Below are 14064 nucleotides of genomic sequence, written 5' to 3' on the forward strand. Positions count from 1 at the left end.
GAGGAGAGGGCACTGGGATTAGAGAAGAGAAGTGGAGAGAGGAGAATGGGCTTTGAAAGACATTGGAAGGAAGCCAGAACAGGACTTGATGATTCTCAGAATATGTAGGGCAAGAGAAGGGGAGGAGTTTGGAGGCCTGGATGGTAGGAGAGTGGCATTGAATCTGACTATAAAAGGAAAGTTGAAAATGCTGTCCTTCGCCAAATATTTTGTAAGTCAACATTACTGAGGTATAATTTATGTACAATGTAATAAGACTACTTTAAGAATATAATTTGATGAGTTTTGACAAGTAAGCCTATCTGTGTTACAACTCTCCCAATTAAAATATGAAACAAAAGTTCCTTCCTGCCGCTTTACAGTAAATGCCCACTCCATTCATCAAATGTTTATTGAATATTATCTTTGTGCCATGCACTGTGCTGGTTATTGGAATCCAATGAGATAAATGAGGCATAGCACCATCCTGTAAGAAGCTCACAGAGCAGTCTAGAAAACAGTCATATAAATTGGCAGTTACAACACAAAGTTATAATGTCACAAGAGGAGTAAGCATAGGGTGCTGAGAGCACATAGGAGAACCATGTAACCCAGACTCTGAGAACCTAGAAAGGCTTCCTGGAGGAGGTGATATACAAGCTGAAACCTGAAGGGCAATAAGACTTAGCCAGGAGAGTGGTAGTGATAAGAAAGAGAGACAGAACATTTCATGCAGAGGCTGGGATCTAGAGAGATCTGGCATGATTGGAGAACTGGAAGCAGCAGTAGTTCAGTGTGACTAGCACTTCAGAGGGTAGGGGAAGAAATAAATAAGACATGAAGATGGAGAGATATGACAGTCAGATCATGAAGGAGGTTGTAAGCCATGCATAGGCCTTTGGACTCTTTTTTTTCTTCTTCTTTTTTTTTGTTTTGAGACAGAGTCTCGCTGTGTTGCCCAGACTGGAATATAGTGGTGTGATCTTGACTCACTGCAACCTCCACCTCCTGGATTCAAGCTATTCTTGTGCCTCAGCCACCCGAGTAGCTGAGATTACAAGCATGAGTCACCACACCCAGCTAAGTTTTGTATTTTTAGCAGAGACGGGGTTTCACCATGTTGGCCAGTCTGGTCTTGAACCCCTAGCCTCAAGTGATCTGTCTACCTCAGACTCCCAAAATGTTGGGATTACAGATGTGAACCACTGTACCCAGCCAACTTTTGGACTCTGTCTTGAGGCAGTTGGAAGCCACTGATATATGTTAAGCAAGGGATTAACATGATCAGATTATTATGTAGAAGGGCCACTTGCTCGGTCTGCAGTGTGGAGAATGGATTGGGAGGCGGAATGACCAATCTGGAGGCTGTTGTAGTAATCCAGGTTAAGGTTAGAGATAGTGGTGATGAGACCTAGGCAGGTGACAGTGTGACTAGAAGGAATGGATAGATTCTAGAGACATTTGGGGGCAAAATCAGGGGCTGGTGATTTAACTGGATACAAATAAAGAAGCAGAAGGAAGATTTGAGGATAATTCTCAGCATTGAACAAGAGGGTAAGATTAGTTGATGTACTCTGTTCCACTTCAGCTGGAGATGTTAAGATGGTAAGAAATAGGGGCAAGGTAAATCTAGCCACGATGAAATGTTCTGTCAGAAGCTTATATAGGCCGGGCATGGTGGCTCATGCCTGTAATCCCAACACTTTGGGAGGCTAAGGCAGGTGGATCACCTGAGTTCAGGAGTCCATGACCGCCCTGGCCAACATAGTGAAACCCCATCTCTTCTAAAAATATAAAAATAGCCGGGTGTGGTGGCACATCTCTGTAATCCCAGCTACTCGGGAGGCTGAGGTTGTAGTGAGCAGAGATAGCGCCACTGCACTCCAGCCTGGGCGACAGAGCGAGACGCTGTCTAAAATAANCAAAAAAAAAAAAAAAAAATTTGTTAAAAGTAGGGAGTGGCAGCTATTTGCTCAAGGCCTCCCAGTAAGGAAAGGAGCCTGGAGTAGAAAGCGCCCCCTTGAGCTTCCCACAAGGGCAACGTTAGGTGCCAGCCACACTCACTACAGGGCCAGGGGAGGGCCACACACCTGCCACTTCCCCAGCAGAGACCCTAGCGCGCAGGTCACTGCCAATTCAGACTCCTTCCACAAGCAGGTGAGGGTGCAGGGCCACACCTCATGCAAGAGATTACCACGTTTATATTTTTGAGGAAAAGCATAGCTCTCAGGTAAATACAGCAGTACTTCCAAGCACATCCTGGGAGGAGTGGGTTTTATGAGGAAGGCACACAAGGAAGGCCCAAATTTGTAAGTCCATTTAAAATGAGCCTGCTCAGAATTGCTGTTTATTCCACAGATCTGCGCAGGCATGGCTCTATGTGTCCCATGACACATTTGACCCTCATGGAGGCCTCAAAAGGGCAAGACCAGCACCCTCTTCTACAGAGGAAGGAGCAGGCGCAGCAGGTACGTGATGTTGTCAAATTAACAAGAGGCAGAGGCTGGGTACAGTGGCTCTTGCCTATAATCCTAGCACTTTGGGAGGCTGAGGTGGGAGGATTGCTTGAGCTCAGGAGTTCAAGACTGGCCTGGGCAACATAGTGAGGCCTGGTCTCTACAAAAAAATATAAAAATTAGCCGGGTGTGGTGGCATGTGCCTGGCGTCCTAGCGCCTCTGGCTGAGGTGGGAAGATTGCCTGAGCCCAGCAGGTCAAGGCTGCAGTGAGCCATGATACAGCCACAGCACTTCAGCCTGCGTGACAAAGTAAGACCCTGTCTCAGAAAAAAAAAAAAAGGCAGAGCCAGGACTTGACACCAGGTCAACTTGGTTCCAAAACCTGCCCTCTCCTTTTCACAGACCCCTTTCCCATGAAATAATAGGGAATTTCTCTAAAGCACATCGCCCAGGTCCCTACGTAAAGACAAAGAAACAGGACTTTGCACACTTGGCTGGCATCAGGGCCAGCCCTGCGCTGCAGTGTGAAGATGGCCACTGGGGTGGGGGAGCTGCTCTGCACTGAATGGCCTCAGACCCCCTGTCAGTGGCTACTTGTCGCTGCCAGTGGGCCTGAGTTGACTACCCTTATTTATGCTTCTGATGTGTAGCCTTGAATGCATCCTGGGGGTGGGAGACAACCAGGCCAGAAGTGGACCTTGGTAGCTGAGCACTGACCCCTCATCAGCTGTGTGTCCATACACCCTCCTCCTTTTCTGAGGCCTTCTCTATGTGATGTCATTTGGTGGCTGTCTGGGTGGCTAAAGATGCTAGAAGTCTGGCCACCAGGAAGGCCACAACTGTCACTTCCTGCTTTGCTGCTGAAAAGGGAGTCTCATCACGATCTTCAGGCCTGCTCTGCACACCTGATGGGCATGGCAGTGTTTGTGTCTTGAAAACATTCATTTCACAAACTCTTTTTTTTTTTTTTTTTTTGGATGGCGTCTTGATCTGTCGCCCAGGCTGGAGTGCAGTGGCGCGATCTCAGCTCACTGCAACCTCCACCTCCTGCGTTCAAACTATTCTCCTGCCTTTGCCTTCTGAGAAGCTGGGACTACAGATGCCCACCACGATACCTAGCTAATTTTTGGTATTTTAAGTAGAGATGGGGTTTCACCGTGTTAGCCAGGACAGTCTCAATCTCTTGACCTTGTGATCCACCCACCTCGGCCTTCCAAAGTGTTGGGATTACAGGTGTGAGCCACCACTCCTGGCCCATTTCTGGGTTCTTAGACTGGTTTAAGAATAGCAATTAAAAAAAATAATAATAATAGCAGGGGATAGGGGTGGAAGAGAGGGTCTCTCTTTTGATGTCCCTGAGGGTCTTTCTGATGTCCCTGATTTTTTCACTCGATTTGTTGCTCATTGGTGTCTCTGCTCTGTCACAAGCAACCACTGTCATTCGTATACGAAAAGTCCTCTTTCCGGGTGGTAGAACTTTTGGTTGTCCTTCTGCCTCTAGTCTTAAACCTTTTCCCTCTTCTGCTCACTGCTTCATAGAAGAGACTGCAAATGCAACTTTAGGTGGAGACAGTGCTGCCTGCAGTGCTAGGGGATGAAATTCCTGGGACTTGAAGCCCTTTGAGGCTGAATCCTGGGCTTCCATTTCCTCCTTCAGTGTCTGCTGCACTAACTCACAAGGGCCAGCGGCCCCAGCCTGGATATTCTGCCTTGACTTGGAGGAGCATCACCCATGGCAATTCAAAGTTGAGCAACATAGTCCAGGCCACAACATAGTCCAGGCCACAAATAGTGGCCTTCTATTCTCTGTCCTTAGTCCTCTCCCACATTTGCTTGCTTTTATGTTGATGTGTCAGCATAAAATTGATTTTATTATTCAAATTAGTGCTTCAACTATAAAGGGGGTAGATGAAGAGAACCTGTGGGTGTGGCCAGTGCTCCAGACTCTGAGCAAATTGAGAGTGATCTTTGTCCTAGATTTTCCAGAAGGCTCTGGAGATTCAACTAGATGACTTTTCCAGTTCATAATAAGTGCCCCATTTTCTGCAGCATGATAATCCTTTCATCTGGCTGTGTTTCCATCGTTTCCAAACTGACTATTCATATTTGCATACTTCCCTGAGAATTCATTTTTTTCAGTGTCTTAGCTCTGCCCTGGAACCCATCAGTTTGCCTCAAAGATTCCATTACACCATGGCTGCCCAGCTGCTCTTCCTGTCAAGTTGGGCCCAGTTCGGTTTTCCCTGTCTCTGTGTAGTTGTCACTGATCCATTCATGCCATGTACACCTGCTCATTTCTGCCTTTAAGCCTGTCTGAAGGATGGCTCAGCTACTGTGATTAGAACAGCCCTGGAAAACCTTGCGCTCTATACTCCTGGGCAGTCTCCCTACTAATCAGCATCAGCACCATGGCCCTTTCTCCGCTTCTTCACCAGAGGCCAAACACTAGAGCAAAAAGACTACACTTCCAAACGCGAGAGCAAAAAGACTGTAGGCTTTATGTGGGAGTCTGGCTTAGTCTCTCTAGAGGAAGATTTGGGCTTGTGGAGAGTTGCTGAGCAGAACACTGGCAGGGAGAGATGACTGTGAGAAGGAAGTTGGGAGTCACTCTTGTCCTAAGGCATCTGATAGAGCCACCTGACGAGATCTGCTGCCTTGGGAAGATTCAGAAACCATGGCCTCTACAGCTGGGACCTGACCTAGCCTCTCTCCCTACCACCAGAGCATGAGAAAGACCACCTGTGTAAGAGTGCTGACTACATGAACCTGCACTTCAAGGTGAAGTGGCTCCACAATGAATACGTGCGGGATCTGCCTGTCCTCCAGGGTCAGGTGCCTGAGTACCCAGTGTGAGTCATCATGTGGCTACAGAGGGAAGGGAAGAGGGCCCTCTGGGTGGGCAGGGCTAGTATCCACAATTCATTTCAGCAAGCTAGTCTTGGGGACTGCCTGTTCCAGGTACCAGTGTAGACAGAGAAGTGTATTAAACTGTGCCCTGCCATCCAAAGGATCCCAATCTGGTGGAGCTGTCAGGATGTGGCATCTTCCAACCACTAGCTCTAACCCCCAGTTCTCCTGCTCTGGCTGCAGGTGGTTTGAGCAGTTTGTGCTACAATGGCTGGATGAGAATGAGGATGTATCCCTGGAATTCCTGCGTGGGGCCCTGGAACGAGATAAGAAGGATGGAGTAAGTGAGGGGCTTTGGCTGCACAGGGGCCAGGCCAGGTCTCCCAGCAATTAGCTATTGGCAGAAGTTCCTAAGCTTTAGCCAGGATGGCTCTCTCTGCCCTGTGGAGTTCGTAGAAGCATTGTTGAGGGCCACCAAGCCACCCCTGCTGGGCAGAGCCTTTTCAAACTCTACAAGCTTAGGAAAAGATAGCAGCTGTGGATGGTGACTCTGTGCGTGGTCTTTAGTTCCAGCAGACATCAGAGCATGCACTCTTTTCCTGCTCTGTGGTGGACGTCTTCACACAACTCAATCAGAGCTTTGAGATCATCCGGAAGCTAGAATGCCCGGACCCCAGCATCCTTGCCCACTACATGAGGAGGTTTGCTAAGGTAACCATACTTGCCTACTCCCTCCCCCTTACCACCACTACACTCATAGCCACATCACAGGCCTGAGCTCAGCACCTCTTCACTGTGGCCTTCAAGTAAAGCTTTGTGTGACCCCCATTCTCCTTTGCTTGTTTCTGGGGCAGACAGATGGTTCTGTCTTTGTAGTATTCTGTGGTTGAGAGGGGTCTTTCTCCCTTACTGTGAGATTCCCCCTTTACCTCCCTGTTGTTACTGTTCTGCGATGATAAGTGCCACCTCAGGCAAGAGCCCTGTAGAAGAACTAAGTGCTCCCTTTCCTTTCCTTTTCTCCTCTTTTCTCAGACCATCGGGAAGGTGCTGATGCAGTATGCAGACATCTTGTCAAAGGACTTCCCAGCCTATTGCACAAAGGAGAAACTGGTAGGTTCAGGCCCTTGGACTCTTAGAGAAAGAGTGGAAGACATTTGAATCCCTCTTGCTTTTGAAGCTGTCCTCAGAATTGAGGGTTGGGGTGACGCTCCTGATGTCTGATTCCCACCACAGCTTTGCTTCAGATCCATGCCACAAAATTATAAGAATTTGACAGAGATCCTGTGAGTCTCATTTAGTACATTATCCTCTGCTAAGCTAGACCTTTGCTTAGTCTTTTTTTTTTTTTTTTTTAATGAAAACCTTAAGATATTCAAAGAGTTATAATGGATAATACATTAATACTCGAGTACCTACCACTCAGCTTAAAATTGTTAAAATTTGCTTTTAGTCAAGGGGAATTCGTGCTTAGGGAGAAACTTATGTAATGTGTGAAGTCCCTGTGGCTTTTGTGAGAGAGGGAGGGACCTTAGGCTAATGGGCCCTATGCTGAAAGGAGCGAAGACTCAACAGCTACATCTGTCCCCAAAGCCCTGCATCCTGATGAACAACATGCAGCAACTGAGGGTCCAGCTGGAGAAAATGTTTGAGGCCATGGGAGGCAAGGAGGTAGGTCTTAGGGTTTGGGAGTCACTGCATATTCCCTTTATTCCTGAGCTTGCCACAGACCTCCACCCTCTCTTAGGCCAGGAATTTAGCTTGGGGTCTGGGCTGGCTTAATCTGAGATAGGTATTGGGGTAAGGCCCTGTGAGGGAGGAGTAGGAATTGGGGTAAGGCCCTTCGAGGCAGTAGTAGGGGTGCGGCATTGTAGAAGAGGGTAAGAGAAGCAGCCTAGCCAGGCTTACCTCCTGTGGATACAGCTGGACCTTGAAGCTGCAGACAGTCTGAAGGAGCTGCAGGTGAAACTGAATACAGTTCTGGATGAGCTCAGCATGGTGTTTGGAAACAGGTCAGTGACCCCATAGTACAAGGCCCTCGGTGCTAGATGTGGTCCCTGGCCCATCCCAGAACTCTGCCCCACACCTCACCATACAGCTGCAGGTGTGTGGATCTTCCCTGTACTCCTGCTGATTGTCCCTGCTGGAACTGCACCATGAGCATGTGGGAATGGGAGCAAATAGCTGGTGTTGCTCCAGGGACCGTGTGTATTTGGGGAGGGGAAGGCTGCACTGCGGGCACATGTGTAGTTTCCAGGTACGGATTGATGAGTGTGTTCGACAAATGGCCGACATCCTGGGCCAGGTTCGGGGCACAGGGAATGCATCTCCGGATGCCAGGGCCTCAGCAGCTCAGGATGCAGATAGCGTGCTCCGGCCTCTCATGGACTTCCTGGATGGCAAGTGAGTACACCATTCAGGATTTTCCTGTGGGGATGAGCAAAGCAGAGGCCATCGGACAGGGGAGCTCCTTAGAGACAGGGGTTCTCAGACTCTCACCCTGGTCTCACCTATTGCCTGGACTTGCAGCCTCACCCTCTTTGCCACTGTGTGTGAGAAGACAGTTTTGAAACGTGTACTGAAGGAGCTCTGGCGGGTGGTGATGAATACAATGGAGAGAATGATTGTTCTGCCCCCGCTCACTGACCAGACAGTAAGGACACCTCCTTCCACTTCCTCCTGCTGTCTCCCTTCCCCTCACTCCCTGCTTCCTCATGGAGGTGGGGTCCTCTGCTTTTGACTGATTCCCTCTCTGCCCAGGGCACCCAGCTGATCTTCACTGCTGCTAAGGAGCTGAGCCATCTTTCCAAACTCAAGGTACTCCGGGTGTGGGGTCTTCCTGGCATGTGTGGTCCTTCTGAGGCCATGGAGAGAGGTGCCTGGGGGAAGGAAATTGAAGCTTTGGAGACTGAAGAGGAAAAGGAGGGGATGAATATGTGCTGTGGGCTGGCAGGTGGGACAAGACTTTCATGACTATCCTGAGCTGTCCTGATGCTGCTGATTTCTCTGGGGTTCCAGGATCACATGGTGCGAGAGGAATCACGGAATCTCACTCCAAAGCAGTGTGCAGTCCTTGACCTCGCCCTGGACACCATCAAGGTGGAGACCTCCCCTTTTTCAGACAGTCTTACCATCACACCCACTTGGCCCGGGTATTCCACTTTGCCAGACCAGGTGTCCCTCCAGCTCTTAGCACTCCACATCCAGAAGAGAGCTACTATGTACTGTCAAGAATACAGAGAGAATCAGATCTAGTTAAGTTCAAGATGCTTGTAATTGGTAAGGTAGTAATAAGGCAGGAACATACGAACTGTGCTTCAAGGCACCTGGGAGAGGTATATCATAGGTCTCAAGTTCTCTAAGGTTCAGTTGGGTGAAAGTGCACAAGAGCACTTTTGGCTCTTCTCCCTACCTGAAATGCTTCTATTCCATTACTGTGCTTGTCCAGAAAGACTCATCCTTTAAACACCACCCTACCTCCAGGAATGTGGCCATCCCTGCCAATACTGCCAAATACCCCAATAATACTCTTCACCCAAGAGACTATGACTCTGGTTCTGTGGATTTTCCTGAATGGCCTATTCTCACAGTCCTCTTCTTGCTTCTCTGAGGACAGTGTTGGGGAGCTGCTTTCTGTAAGGGGATGAAACAGTCACAGGTGTTCTTTTATCTTGCAGCAATACTTCCACGCAGGAGGCAATGGACTGAAGAAAACCTTCCTGGAGAAGAGCCCAGATCTGCAGTCTCTACGCTATGCCTTGTCTCTGTATACACAGACCACTGACACTCTCATCAAGACCTTTGTGCGCTCGCAGACTACCCAGGGTAAGGCCCTGAGGGCTTTGGGTTTCCACTTCTTTCTGATACACATCTTCCCCTAGGGAGTCTGTATCTTCATGCCCTTGGGGACGTTAACTTCCTCAGAGAGCCCTTCAAAGTCAGATCTCAATTACTTGATGGGACCTCAGTACTTACCTCTACCTCATGCCCATTACCAGGCAGAAGAATCACAGAGGCCTGGGAAATATGTCTGAGATTTCTTTTCTCAGACATTACCTGGTCCATGCATGTTTATTGAGCTCAAGGAGTATACCCTGACTGGTAAGCGGCAAGAAGAAGGAAAAATCTGCGAGGAAGCCTTGAGAATGAATGGAAACCATGAGAAATGTGAAGGCTCATACATAGTGTGGGGAGCTTTGCTGGGAGTTTTCCTGGGGAGAGAAGGCAAAAGACTTTCCAGACTCTGCAGCATGGATGAGGAGACAAGGAAGAGAGGCAAACCATGGCAGCTGCTGAGGGAGGATGTGGATTTCGGGGCCCTGTGCACAGCTGAGGCTCCAGCCTCAGGGGTGATACTTATGCACAGGGGACCCAGGAAGCTGGTTTTCTCCCAGTGACTTTCAGTCCTCAGAACTCCTCCCTACCTCCAGCATGGCCTGTCCGAAACAAAACATATCTGCAAAGATATAGCTCAGATTGAAATTCTGACGCTGGTGAGAGCCTTCCCAGGAGGCACCTCAGGCACATTTGTTATGGCTGGTTCCAAGGAAACCTGAGCAGGCTACCTGGGAGACTGAACCTGGTGGGGGAAATTGGCACCTTAGGCATTACTGAGCTGTGTGTGAATCTGGGGCACAGGGCTGACCTAGAGGGGAGAGGGGTCTAAGCAGATAGGCTGGTGATAGAAGGTGAGAAAATGAAAGGGACCTGAAGTGTACTGCTCTATTTCTCATCTATTCTCATTTCTAATCCAGGGTGGGAAGAACAGAGAACAAAAGAAGAGCTGTGAGTCTTATTCAAGGGGATAGGGAGAAATTTTACAGAACTGGGTACATGTGCAGGCATATACCATCAAGGAAGATCTGAGTTAATCCAGAAAGGCTTTTTAGAAGCATTGAGCTTTAAGCTTGATAAAACATGAGGAGAGTCTGGAATGGGCACACATACGGTAAAAGCAGGGTTGGCGACTGCAGGAAGAATCTGTGTGTTTATGTGTACATTTTCTACCCGTTGCATTATCATTTAAGGGTCTAGGAAATTAGCGCCTACAGCCTCTCTCTTGTCTCACTGCTCTCAGATACCTCCTCTCTGTATTTTTCTACTATTTCTGCCCATGATTTGGTTGATCTCTGACCCATGAAGTCTAATTTGAAGCATTCACACATTGACCCCAGCTCTTTCACTTTCTCCACTCTGCCCCACCTCTGTGTTCCCTCAGAATATGTGTAGAGCTGCTTTGAATGGCTGTTAACTCCTTAGACTGCTAACTGATTCTTCTTTCTCTGTCCTGCTGCTGCTACTACCTCTGACTTGCCTGTCCTCATTCAGTGCATGATGGGAAAGGTATTAGATTTACTGCTAATGAGGACATTCGGCCGGAAAAGGGTATGTTGTACACTATGCAGATATAGATCTAACATGGGCTAACACCGACCCCTGGGAGCTAGAATGAGCAACTTGTGCTAGGGGTTGGGGAACCAGCTATCAAAGTTTAGGAGCTCTATCCCAAGTCTTAGAGATGGGTAATGCTTTCATATAACCTAGGAAGGGGTTCTGTTGTTGATGTCTGTCCTGTTCTCAGCATTCTCCCACCCATTTGCCTCAGGACAAAGAAGGATTTTCTCCGGGGTGTAAGATAGTGGTGTTTTCTTAAAATAGGGTGGGGCCTCTGCTAAGGGGAGCCTGTAGATAGGCTTTCAGAGTTTTGAACTGGGGAGTTCGTTCTATGTAGGGGCCCCGGTTGGAGGGGGGTGAAGTCTTTCAGAGCACAGTAGCCTCCTAACCAGGGACCTCTAGGAATCCTGGGCATAGGTGGGAGGTTGCTGCTTTTGGTTACAGAGGACCCACATTTTTTCATTGAGAGACACCACCAGGTTGACATAATTCCCAGACACAGATACAAGGTGATGGCACTGTCCTACCCCAACATCTTTCAATGAAAAATCCTTCAGCCTAGGAGATAGACTTTTGGGGATCCTTGAGAGAAAGTCTTAGTGCACTTTTGGAAAACATTGCGCATAAGATGCTGTCAGCTTAAGTTGTGTTACAAGACACAGCCTTTTTCTTTATCCCATTGCTTTCCCTTCTCCTATTGCTTACTTCCCATGGTTACTGTGGTAATTGTTTCTTGCTTTTGGGTATAGGATGGTAGCCTCCTCACCTCTCAGGTTTACCCCCTAGAGTTCTCCAATGGGGGATCATCTCTCCATTTGTCCTCAGGGTCTGGTGTGGATGATCCTGTGGGAGAAGTCTCTATTCAGGTGGACTTGTTTACACACCCTGGTACTGGGGAGCACAAGGTCACAGTGAAAGGTGAGTGATGGACTTACAGGTCTGCCCTTTCCTTGCCCAGTGGCCTTACTTATCACTCAAAGGCAGGGGCTGCTCATCTCAACCCTCCAGCTCAGCCCTCCTCCAAGGGGAAGGTCACCTGGGGTTCAAGAACTGGGAATTCCTGGTGGGATCCCTTACAGGTTTCCCTTGTTTGGGCAGTGGTGGCTGCCAATGACCTCAAATGGCAGACAGCGGGTATGTTCCGGCCTTTTGTGGAGGTGACCATGGTTGGCCCACACCAAAGTGATAAGAAGAGAAAGTTCACAACGAAGTCCAAAAGCAACAACTGGGCCCCCAAGTACAATGAAACATTTCACTTGTAAGTTACAGTGTGGGGAACCTGCAGGACTCAGGGATGGGAGTAAAACTTGAGGGGGTGCGGGTAGAGGAGGGCTGGGCTGGATGGCAGCCTGAAATCAGCTGAGGATCTCAGCTCTGGCCTCATAACTTCTATCCTGTGCTCACAGCCTCCTGGGAAATGAAGAGGGGCCTGAGTCCTATGAGTTGCAGATATGCGTGAAGGATTACTGCTTTGCCCGGGAAGATCGTGTGCTAGGGCTGGCTGTGATGCCTCTGAGGGATGTCACAGCCAAGGGCAGCTGTGCCTGCTGGTGTCCCTTGGGCCGGAAGATCCACATGGATGAGACAGGCCTGACCATTCTCCGGATTTTGTCTCAGAGGAGCAATGACGAGGTGGCCCGAGAGTTTGTGAAACTCAAATCAGAGTCTCGTTCCACGGAGGAGGGGAGCTGAAACACCTTTGGCTTCTATGCCAATAAGGCAGCACCAATTTCACAAATCAGGGCCAGTGGGAGTAGGCTGTGTAACCAGCTTAGGGTCTTTGCAGTCAAGAGGCTGACCCCTTCAGTTAAAGATATTTGAGGAAAAATTTGGGGTGGTGATAATGTAGCTTTTCACAGAAAGGGTCATGAAGCACTGACCAGCAGGACTGTGGTACTAGGGGCTGGGATATGGGGTTACCACATGGAGAGATTTTCCATAAAGAGAGAGAGACAGACATTTCTGAGAGTGTCAGCCATTCTTGGTAGACACCCCTCCACTCCACATCCCACCTCTATTCGTCTCCATGCCATACCTTATCCAGTTAGACACATACATACCAATCATTAGAAGAACAAGTTTAGAGGGTATGGAACTTGTGCCTGGCTGGATGAGTAGTCAGTTAAGCCTTTTGCTGAGCCCTGTTGTCTGGATTGGAGTATGGCCAGGGCAGGAGTACATAGAATAGAATTTAGATTCCACTGATTTTCTATGGCCCCAATGAGAACAAGGCTTTGAAACTGAACAAGATACCTTCTAGAAATGAACTGTGCTAATCCCTTTCCCCAGATTGTATCATGAGTAGAACCAAGTTCACGTGGTGCTTCAAAGCCCTAAGCAGAATATTTCTTTGGACCCCAGACACTAGGGGCCACCTGCCTGGGAGTCTCCCTACCTCACTCCTCTAGGCAAGGGAGTGATACTTCAAGACATGATAGGCTGTTCTAACATGTATCTACCTGAGGGCTATTTGAAGGATCCAGGAGTATTTTCTTCTTGGGTAGGCCCTGAACAAAGCCAAAAATTGTAGAAAATCTAGAAAGAGTCCTGCTCATCTGTGGCCACTGCCTTCTAGCTGTCCTCTGCCTTGCAGAAAGAATCTAGACTTTGGTCTCTCTCTTTCACCTGGGTTATTTGTTATTCCCCTCCTAGATATTCAACCCTACAGGAGGAGCCTGGACTCTGATCCCTCTGTACAGGCTGGATGGAGGGGGCCCTCAACACTACCTGGGAGGTCAAACTATTTCAGAGAGTCAGATGGACTTCCCAAGACTTGCTCAGAGATGTGATAAGGTTCTTGGATTTCCTCTGTAGCAGCCTCCTGGACTTCCTGAGGACTCAGCATTGTCCACAGATGTATTGACCATTACATGAAACAAGAAACCAAGCATCTTTGCTGTTGTTAATTATTATATGTGCCATTGTTACAGGAGATTATAGGCTAATCCATAATAAATTATCTCATAGCAGCCTTTGGGGTTTGGTAATTCTGCTAATGTGTGGAAAGCCGTGGAAATGACTCCTCTATAATGGCAGATTTTGGCCTAGTGGTCCTTTGTTGCTTCATACTCCTCCCTGACACCCATACCTGACAGCCAGTGGGTGAAGCCTAAAGTGGTTCTGGATGAACACCACTGGGCTAACATCCTGGCCTAGACCTGAGACCACACATCTAATTAACAGAGTCATGGGACCTATGGCACCAGCTTCCTGCAAAAGGTCCAAAAGAGTAGCAGGAGAGTTATTCTGGTGAAAACTAGTCAATTCTTTTCCCTTTGTCCAGAATCACTAGGACAGATCACAGCCTGGGTTGTAAGGACAAGGCAGGGGCCCACTGGGGAGAAGTTTGCCTGCAGGTCATGGCAGAGGGCTGAGGCTGCCACAGACAGG

General features: G+C 48.5%; 1 protein-coding gene across 15 annotated transcripts in view; it reads left to right on the forward strand.

The window, feature by feature from the left end:
- The window catches only part of UNC13B (unc-13 homolog B), a 239416-nt gene extending 225770 nt beyond the window's left edge, over nucleotides 1-13646 (forward strand). For 6 of the 15 annotated variants that reach the window (XM_037743661.1, XM_037743662.1, XM_037743668.1 and 3 more), the window contains 16 exons: nucleotides 3865-3906; nucleotides 5159-5285; nucleotides 5527-5623; nucleotides 5851-5994; nucleotides 6316-6393; nucleotides 6874-6951; nucleotides 7204-7292; nucleotides 7531-7683; nucleotides 7810-7933; nucleotides 8041-8097; nucleotides 8299-8379; nucleotides 8958-9105; nucleotides 10609-10665; nucleotides 11500-11592; nucleotides 11773-11932; nucleotides 12081-13646. In XM_037743661.1, the coding sequence (XP_037599589.1) occupies nucleotides 3865-3906; nucleotides 5159-5285; nucleotides 5527-5623; nucleotides 5851-5994; nucleotides 6316-6393; nucleotides 6874-6951; nucleotides 7204-7292; nucleotides 7531-7683; nucleotides 7810-7933; nucleotides 8041-8097; nucleotides 8299-8379; nucleotides 8958-9105; nucleotides 10609-10665; nucleotides 11500-11592; nucleotides 11773-11932; nucleotides 12081-12366 (1814 nt within the window). In that variant the 3' untranslated portion in view covers nucleotides 12367-13646. The remainder of the gene's footprint in view (nucleotides 1-3864; nucleotides 3907-5158; nucleotides 5286-5526; nucleotides 5624-5850; nucleotides 5995-6315; nucleotides 6394-6873; nucleotides 6952-7203; nucleotides 7293-7530; nucleotides 7684-7809; nucleotides 7934-8040; nucleotides 8098-8298; nucleotides 8380-8957; nucleotides 9106-10608; nucleotides 10666-11499; nucleotides 11593-11772; nucleotides 11933-12080) is intronic. The other 9 variants (XM_037743666.1, XM_037743667.1, XM_037743671.1 and 6 more) reach the window with 6 other exon arrangements.
- The last annotated feature ends 418 nt before the right edge of the window (nucleotides 13647-14064 follow it).

Source organism: Cebus imitator, unplaced genomic scaffold, assembly GCF_001604975.1.
Source record: "Cebus imitator isolate Cc_AM_T3 unplaced genomic scaffold, Cebus_imitator-1.0 Scaffold149, whole genome shotgun sequence".
NCBI lineage: Eukaryota > Metazoa > Chordata > Mammalia > Primates > Cebidae > Cebus > Cebus imitator.